The sequence below is a fragment of the Impatiens glandulifera genome, chromosome 1, assembly GCF_907164915.1.
Source record: "Impatiens glandulifera chromosome 1, dImpGla2.1, whole genome shotgun sequence".
NCBI lineage: Eukaryota > Viridiplantae > Streptophyta > Magnoliopsida > Ericales > Balsaminaceae > Impatiens > Impatiens glandulifera.
The window spans coordinates 61,245,332-61,255,041 of record NC_061862.1 but is presented as its reverse complement, the minus strand read 5'-3'; the positions used below and the strand labels follow the sequence as shown (position 1 = coordinate 61,255,041).

Here is a 9,710-nt window from a genome sequence, read left to right as displayed (position 1 = left end):
TTCTATGTTGACGAGTAGATCAATAATGTTCTAACTAGCACTAGTACAGACAATTTTCTGAATTTGGCTGTGCCAAACTCCCAGTCCACGTAAAAAAATGTAAAAAACATAATTTATCTTAATTTTAGTTTAAAAAATTATTTTTTATTGTGATTTGAACCTATTATATTTAATTTTGTTTTCTTTCATATTGAACCACCATGCTACACATTTTGTTATGAATGAAATAGTAAATTTAACTATAATTTTTATAATTTATCTTAATTTTTATATTCTAAAATAATATATCTAATTATGTGATGTTTATTGAGGGAGTCCTTAGATTTCTATTGAAACCGACAAATGCTTCCATTTATTGATAATTTGAGTATATATCATAACATGCATGTTAGACTCAATATTAAACACTTAAACACATATGGGACACATATTGAACTCAAATATTTTTCATATTAAATTTGAGAAAATTATAATAAAATTAATTTAAAATTGATTTAAAATTAAACATCAATAAATAAAGTAAATTATTATGAAAAATGTAATTTTATTTTTGAGTATTGTTTAGTAATATGAATGTCTTTTTTTTAATTTTGTAGCTTATAATGAATTTTTTTTTATTATTTTTCTTACAATTTTGTTTTATTTTAATAAAAAAAAATTAAACATATAAATAACAGTTTATAATGTTAAAACGGCATCTGGGTATATAGTAACTAGTAAGTAAAATTATAAAATTAAATGATGTTCGATAGCTTTTCAATGACTCTGGATTGAATTCACTTTTATATTCAAAATAGTTAAAGAACCAAATTATAATGTTAAAAATAATTTGAGTTAATGAATATAGATTAAACAAAAGAGAGATTTTGGTGGAAAACTCATTTTGAGGGTGAGTTTGAGTGTATTGAAGTGAAAACCTCATTTTGAGATGAGTTTGGATGGGGGTTGGAGGAGGTCTAAGTCCACATCATCCCCTATAAATATTCTTATCAGAATTATATCAAACACTCGATCTAATTAAGAATTAAAAGAGCCAAATCCGGTTTTGACAAATTAAGTAATGGCCGGCCAATCCATTAGTACTAGTGCATATGCAGCCAAGGAAGAGTTGGTTTTCACGGTGAGAAGACAGGAACCAGAGCTTTTGCTTCCGGCTAAGCTGACCCCTCGTGTTCACTTGCCTCTTTCAGACATAGATGACCAAGAGGCTCTTCGTGTTCAGGTACCCATCATAAACTTCTATGGCGGCTCCGACTTCCAGATTAGTGATAGAGATGATCCAGTTAAGGTTATTCGTGAAGCCCTTTCCGAGGCCCTTGTCTTTTACTATCCTTTAGCCGGTCGCTTAATGGAGGGCAAAGGGCGCAAACTTATCGTGGATTGCACCGGAGAAGTAGGAATCTTGTTTATAGAGGCCGATGCTGACATCACCCTCATGCAGTTGGGCATCCCCCTTCAACCTCCGTTTCCTTACTTGGAAGACCTTCTTCACGATGATATTGTTCCAGGCTCAGTCGACGACGGTGGTATAGTTGGATGCCCATTGCTTTTAATTCAGGTCACGCGCCTCACATGCGGTGGCTTCGTCATGGCATGCCGCTTCAATCACACCATGTGCGACGGGATAGGACTGGTTCAATTCCTAACGGCTGTCGGAGAACTTGCAAGAGGGCGATCACCACCTTCTGTACAACCCGTATGGGAGAGAAAACTGTTGAGCGCCAGGGATCCACCGCGCGTGACTTGCATTCATCCCGAGTACGATGAGTTGGTCGACGCAGGAGGAGGAGCCGCACTTGAGGATTTAGTTCATCGTTCTTTCTTTTTTGGGTCATCAGAAATGGAGAAATTGAAACAGCTCGTCCCTAGTCCCGAGCAGCTCGGTCGTCACTTTACCTCGTACGACTTGATGACGGCCTGCATCTGGCGATGTCGCACCATCGCTCTGGGGTTGGAACCAAACGAGGATGTGCGGGTTCTTTGTGCGGTCAATGTCCGCAACAAGTATAAACCGCCACTCCCAACCGGTTACTACGGCAACGCTGTTGCGTGTCCGGCTGCTTTGAGCACGGCGGGTATGCTATGCAAAGAGCCGTTGGGTTACGCATTGAAGTTGGTATTGGAAGCTAAAGAGGATGTGACGGAGGAGTACATGAAGTCGACGGCTGACCTCATGGTCTGTAGGGGACGACCTTCATTGACGGGGGCACGCACCTTCATAATTTCAGACTTGAGGTGGGTAGGGTTAGGGGATGTCGACTTTGGTTGGGGAAAGGCTTGCTATGCTGGAGTAGCCAAGTCCGGCAAAGCAGGCGGCATACACAGTTTGATATCAAACTTTTATGTATCCGGTAAGAATGATAAAGACGATGATGGAGCTCTCTTGTTACTCTCCCTTCCACTGACTGCCATGAACGTGTTTGAGAACCAACTGCAACGCATACTAAAACATGGTCATCACATCCTATCAACTTTATAATCAATGGATCAAATGCATGGATGCCCCCCATTCCAAAATATTTTCTATCACTTCAATATCTAATGTCTTATTAATTACTCAAGGGTGACCTGAATTTGGGGATAGGGTTACCAAAATTTTACTACAGGAATGGTCTGCATTTTCGGATCTAGAATTTCAACTTAAATCGAATAAATGGAAAGTAATAAAGAAGATAAATGAATTGCGATATAATATTGATCAAATCATCAAAGTTCAAGCGAATTAGATTTTTCGGCATTTTATAAGAAAAAAGGCATCAAATCGATTTACAAAACTAAAAGGGTTAAAACCCTAGCCGCCGAAACCGTACAGGGTTCTTCCCTGACGCTTGAGGGCATAAACCACATCCATGGCGGTCACAGTCTTCCTGCGAGCATGCTCAGTGTAAGTGACAGCATCACGGATAACATTCTCGAGGAAGATCTTGAGTACGCCTCTTGTCTCCTCGTAGATCAGACCGGAGATACGCTTGACTCCGCCTCTTCTGGCCAGACGACGAATGGCTGGCTTCGTAATACCTTGGATGTTGTCTCTAAGAACCTTACGATGCCTCTTGGCTCCTCCCTTTCCCAAACCCTTCCCTCCCTTACCGCGGCCTGACATTTTTCAATAGAGAGAAAATTGATAAAATTTGTAGGAAGACTAAGAAGAATACTGTGTGAGATTGAGAAGAATGGGTTGTCTCAGTATTTGTAGATGCTTATTGCTTCTGATCGGACGGCTGAGAATCTCTATCCGTGTCGCGTGAGTAAGGATTAATATGCACCGTTGATATATGTAATATGAATACGAATTGTCGTGGAGTGGAGGATAATTGAATACGAAAACTTTTTAAAATGCAGAAGGCGCGTACAACTCATTTTCCGTCACCAATTTTTTTTTTCCGCTGATTATAAATATATTCCTTAGGGTGATTTTAAAATAATTTTTTTTAGCCGTAGTGGTGGTGACAGAGAGAGGTAATTTGGTAAGAGAATTTGGTGAGGGAATGACTTGGCATTACCCTCATCAAATTTTCTCATCAAATTTTTTCACCTAATCATTTCTCTTTTTTTAGTTAACTTATGACTTGTTTGATCTTGGATAATTTTTTTAATTGTCTATATAATTTTTTTTAATAGTTGTTCTATTGTTGGTAAAAAATAAGATTTTTTTTTTCTTAAAACAATCAGTACTCTAATGCATTTCTCCTTAGATTCAGAATAAATATATTTTTGAATTTTTTTTAGGTTATTTAGATTTTCATATGATGAATTATTAAAATGTTTTTTTATAATTAAAATTTAAATAATAAGTTTTTTTTGTTTAAATTTATTGTGATATTTTAATTGATAAATAGAGTAAAATAATATTTATAATTTTTTAAAATATATATTTTGTCAAAAAAGAATGATTTTATCAACATAATTTTATTTTATTAATTTCAAACATAATTTAGTTACAAAAACATTTTAAAATTGAAAACTTACATAAAGGTTTAAGGATAAAATCTATTTGAGCTTTTTTTTATTTTTATTTTTGGTTATGTTTATAGCTAAAATATTTTTTATCAGAAAATGATTAAAGATGGTAACTAGTTCCATCCAGGTTAGGGTTGGCCTAAAAACTGAAAGGGTAAAAGGAGCCTAAAAACGTTACTTATTCATCACTGAAAATGTCGTCACTGATTTTGTAACTCTCTAAAGGTAGAGTCGTTACTGATATTAATATCAATAACGACTCTCTAAAGATAAAGTCGTTACTAATAGACCGTTGCTGATAGTTGCTGATAGTAATTATTTTCCGAAAGGGACTATTGTCTACCCCAAACTTAATATCTTCCCAATCCTTGTGTGTTATCCTACCAAACTAATGTTATGAAATCATCATAGTTCACACTAACAGTGTCCTCTATGTTGATTCATCTCTTAATTGTAAAATTAAACTCATGTCCTTCTTTAAGAATGGTTGGTTGTGTTCAGGGGCGATGAAAAATTACTTGGGCTGACTCCAATTTTTTTCGCAAATCAAATCTTTAGCACCTCAGATTTAACTTTCTATGCTTCGCTTTTTTTTCCCTGTAATTGATACAATAAACTAATTAATTCAAACATATAAAATAAAATATGGTACAAATATTTACTTTATGAAATTATGAAATAAAACAGTACATTCAAAACATTTAGCATACACATTATTCAAGTTGTGCCCTTCTATTCTTTTTAATAAAAAAATAAAACACTAAAAAATATTTAAATAAAAAATAAAAAATATATTTAATTAATTATTTTAACTTTTAAATTAGACTTATCATTCATCAAAATTAAATAATATATACCTTAAAAATAATTTTTGATTTTACATAAAATTTAAAGAGAAAATATACTAATTATTTATTGAATTAACTAAAAAAACTAAATTATTAAATTTTCTTTTATAGTTATTTTTTTATTATATATTTATACTTTTAATATTTTTTTAACTCAAATCACTTATATTTTAATAATTAAAAAAACAAATAATCTAACTAGCAATAACTTATAACACATCCATTAATTATTTGACCAATAAATAATATTATAATTAAATTAGGTAATGATAAAAAGCCTTTTTGTATTCATATTAAAAAAGATTAACCAAATATTTCAAAAAATATTTTTCAACAAAACTACTGTCTTGTGAATCATTGTCACTAAATTGCTAATTCAAATAAATTATGATGTGGAGAAAGAATTGGTATTAAAAATGCGAAATTAAATTCTACAAGGACTTATTCGAACATCAAAAAACATAAAGTGCTAATTTAATTTTATTTATAAAAATAAAAAGTAAAAAGAAGTTTTACTAGGTGGGAACAGATATATGGGAATCAAACAGTAGAGAAGAGAGAAAAGGTTAATTGGTCCATTTTTATTTTTTTTAATTTAATTAGGGCCGGAACCCATCCTAATCAAGTATTTTTTTTAATTTAGGTGGGGCTGGAGCCCACCCTAACCCAAGTGTGGCTCTGCCCTTGTTTGTGTTACATCTCCACGTCTAACTTCAGAAACCTAAAAAAAACAATAGTAAAATAAGGAATAATAATAAGAAGAAGAAAAAGGTCAGAATTCCTTGACTTAATTTGAATGAATGTATACCTGCAATTTCTTTCTAACATTTCTTCACGGTTGTACTCTGTTAGCTCCAAAACAGGTCAAGGCATTTCATTGAACACTTCTGGCGAATCACATTCTCAAGGAAGATCTTGAGTACGCCTCTTGTCTCCTCGTATATCAGACCAGAGATATGCTTGACTCCACCTCTTCCGGCGATACGACGAATGGCTGGCTTTGTAATACCTTGAATGTTGTCTCTAAGCACCTTACGATGCCTCTTGGCTCCTCCCTTTCCCAAACCCTTTCCTCCCTTACCCTGGCCTGACATTTTTCAAGATAGAGAAAATTGATAAAATTTGTAGGATGATGAAGAAGAAGAATACTGTGTGAGATTAAGATAGAACTGGTTGTCTGGGAAATTTGATGAAATGACCCTCATAAGAGGTCTAGTTCCAAAAAAGGCTCACGGTTGTTAAAGTTGGCAAAAAGGGTCTTTTTTCCCTGTGAAAAGTTTGTAATACCCCTCGTGTGCCTGTTTTACCGCTCAATTACGAGAAATGTATTTCTCGCATTTGGTATTTCTCGGATTTGGTATTTCTCGCATTTGATATTTCTCGCATTTGGTATATCTGAGTATATATTGAGATTCGGACTTTTGTAAAATATATGAAAACGGCTAGGGTTTTATATCGATCTACAATAGACTATGAAAGAAGACGATTGAAGAATCTCTGCGACTGCGATTCTACAAGGAATAGAAAAAGAAAAATGAAACCCATGGTAGGAATGGTGGTTTCAAACAAGATGCAAAAATCAGTAATGGTGGTTGTCGACAAACTCTTTCATCACAAACTCTACAATCGTTACATCAAGCGCACCTCCAAATTCATGGCTCACGACGAGCAGAATTAGTGTAACATATATGTTCTTCAGTTAAGAACTATATATTTATTCTTTTCTTTTATAGTTTTCCAAACTTGAAAATGCCAAGGCGGCTATAACTTTGAATGGGCAGTGTTGATCCACTATGTTTATGTTTATGTTTATGTTTATGTTTATGTTTATGTTTATGTTTATGTTTATGTTTATGTTTATGTTTATGTTTATGTTTATGTTTATGTTTATGTTTATGTTTATGTTTATGTTTATGTTTATGTTTATGTTTATGTTTATGTTTATGTTTATGTTTATGTTTATGTTTATGTTTATGTTTATGTTTATGTTTATGTTTATGTTTATGTTTATGTTTATGTTTATGTTTATGTTTATGTTTATGTTTATGTTTATGTTTATGTTTATGTTTATGTTTATGTTTATGTTTATGTTTATGTTTAGGAAACTTTGGTAAATTTATTGTTTGACTTAAAACTGCAGAAATCTGGAAAGTCTTTGTCTTGATGGAACTTGCACCTGAGTTAGGAAAGTTAACTTACCTTAAATCTATGTGAAAATCCAAATATGCAATCTATATCTTATTAGATTTCATGTTTGCTGTTGAATATCCCTTTTCATATTTATGTGCTTTAACTTCCTGAAGTAATTTACGAAATAACTCTTTGTGGGGAAGAGTTCCAGAAGAGATTGGGAAATTTAAAGAGTTGGAAGTGTTGGATCTAGGCTACAATAATTTCAGTGGATCTTTGCCAATTAATCTTGGCAACAATTTGTCGTTGTCGATTCTGTCAGTTCTCCTTTACCCAGATCCTTCATACACATTCAATCTTATGATCATGTCTTCTTATTAGTAAATCTTAATTTGCAGTTTATTGGACAACAATGAATTTCTTGATCATTTCTCTCCTGAAATTCAACAACTCAAGTTACTTTCTAAATCTCAAGTGGATGAGAACGATCTAACCTATAGTTCTTGCACGGGTGCCAGTTGCACTAACAGTTCTGGTTCTTGGTAATCTCGTCGATATAGAACTACAGCAGAAACCCGATACTTTTTTTTATCTCTTTTTATATGATTTGACTCTGATGAGTTAGTTTTCTTGTAGGATCCCAAAACGGAAACTACTCCAGACAAATGCCGACCACCATAAAAGGAAGCCCAAATTATCACCATCACCTTCACCATCTTTGCATTCGGCTTCACCCTCACCGTCTCCAATCCAATCACATATATCTTTGTCATCAAGCCCATCACCATCACCATTATCGTCTTCTCCATCTAAATCATTTGTTCCATCACCTTCTCCTGTATGGCGGTGACTGTCTTCCTGCGAGCGTGCTCAGTGTAAGCAACGGCGGAGCTATGTTGAGGGCTGCGTTGGGCTGTAGCCCAGTCTAAATCTTTTAAAATATTTTATATATATATTTGACATACATAGCCTTGTCCAATTGGCTTATTACACAAAATCAAAATCAAGTGATCAAACCCTTTATATATATGTAAATAATGTAATAATAGTATTTATAAAACTACATTTATATAATAATTATATATTATTATTTTTATTAATTTAAATATAATTAATAATATAAATGATTTAAAAAGGGTAAAATATAAAGATTAAAATAATAATTTATATAAATATAAGGTTAAAATATTTTTTTTATATTTTTTAATTTTAAACTATTTCAAAAATTTATAAAAAAAATAAATATAAATTAATATTAATAAACAAGAAAAGTTAATTTGATTTGGTTCAGTATTTAAATAAATAAATTGATATATTATTTATTCTTCTAAAATGATTTATATGCATTAATATTTTATAATCCTAATTTTGAGTGTTTATTCATTTATCGCAATTTTGTATTTTTATTCTTATTTATATTTTTTGTTTACTTTTTATCTATATTCACACAAAAATTAGGCTGAAATTCATTAATTAGACTTGTATATTTTTTTTTTATTTATATATTTAGTTTTTAATTTTGTATTTTTATTCTTATTTATATTTTTTGTTTACTTTTTATTTACATTCATGCAAAAATTAGTCTGAAATTTATTAATTAGACTTGTATATTTTATTTATTTATTTATATATTTAGTTTTTTATTATTTAAAAATTAAATTAATTTAACTTCTCATTTTGTTTTAATATATATTTTTTTAAATCGAGTATTTTTATATTTTATTAGGTTTCGTATATTTATTTTATTTTAGTAAAGGTATTTTTGGAACTGTTTAATTAATATGTTTACTTATTACTCATATTAGTGTAATACATAGGGGAGGGAAAATTATCAATATTAAAGGTATATCGAAAATACCGTACCGCAATATATCGAAAATATCAATTTTTAAGGTATACCAAAAAAAGGTAAGGTATGATACCATGTCGAATTATTAGTACGATAAAGGTATGAGATTTTTAAGATTTTGTTATATCGAGATATACCGAAATACCGAAATAGTATTTATAAGTTAATATATATATATATAATACTTATAAGGAAATAATTAAATATATTTCATATTAATTTAATTATAGAAATATAATTTTTGAATAATATCAAAATATAATTATACTGTAATATTATTCAATATATGCAATCTCTACCTTATGCATGAGATTGATTTTTTTAAAGTTAATATGTTTTTTAGGTATCAAAAGTATAATATCGATACCGTACAAAAATTAAGGTATACCGAAATTAAGGTAAGATAAGTGTATGAATTTTTTTTATACCGAAATTAAGGTATATCGAAATCAAAGTATACCGAAATCAAGGTAAGGTAAATGTATGCATTTTTTGCATACCGAAATTTTAAGTAAGATATAAAGTATAGATAAAACATTAAGGTATACCGTACCAACCCACCCCTAGTAATACTTTTAAAATTTTCAGCCCAGTGAAAAAAAAAATTCTGGATTCGCCATTGCCTCCACTAAGCCATCCTTCTTTGCCACCTTCCTAAACCAAAATTTCACACATTTTTCACGTTTTTGGCACGTTTAACATGTTTTGACACGTTTAACACGTTTTTGGCACGTTTTAACACGTTTCACATGTTTTCCACGTTCTCCACATTTTTGTCATGTTTTTCCACATTTAACACGTTTTGACATATTTAATACGTTTTTCACACGTTTAACATGTTTAACACGTTTTGACACGTTTTTGGCACATTTAACACATTTTTGACACGTTGAACATGTGTTTCATGTTTTTAGCATGTTTAG

At 31.4% G+C, this 9,710-nt stretch overlaps 3 protein-coding genes across 3 annotated transcripts; 2 read left to right on the top strand and 1 right to left on the bottom strand.

Moving 5' to 3' along the window:
* Positions 1–1,060: 1,060 nt before the first annotated feature.
* LOC124929588 (benzyl alcohol O-benzoyltransferase-like) lies at positions 1,061–2,479 on the top strand. Its single transcript, XM_047469996.1, has one exon. It carries the CDS (start codon positions 1,061–1,063, stop codon positions 2,477–2,479), a length of 1,419 nt encoding a protein of 472 aa, XP_047325952.1.
* Positions 2,480–2,694: 215 nt separating this feature from the next.
* On the bottom strand, positions 2,695–3,125 carry LOC124916793 (histone H4). The gene has a single exon (XM_047457559.1). It carries the CDS (start codon positions 3,101–3,103, stop codon positions 2,792–2,794), a length of 312 nt encoding a protein of 103 aa, XP_047313515.1. The 5' UTR covers positions 3,104–3,125; the 3' UTR covers positions 2,695–2,791.
* Positions 3,126–6,002: 2,877 nt separating this feature from the next.
* LOC124929579 (probable LRR receptor-like serine/threonine-protein kinase At4g30520) lies at positions 6,003–7,788 on the top strand. Its single transcript, XM_047469985.1, has 5 exons — positions 6,003–6,042; positions 6,949–7,018; positions 7,112–7,255; positions 7,337–7,480; positions 7,575–7,788. The coding sequence occupies exons 1-5, from the start codon at positions 6,003–6,005 to the stop codon at positions 7,786–7,788; spliced, it is 612 nt and encodes a 203-aa protein (XP_047325941.1).
* Positions 7,789–9,710: the final 1,922 nt, after the last annotated feature.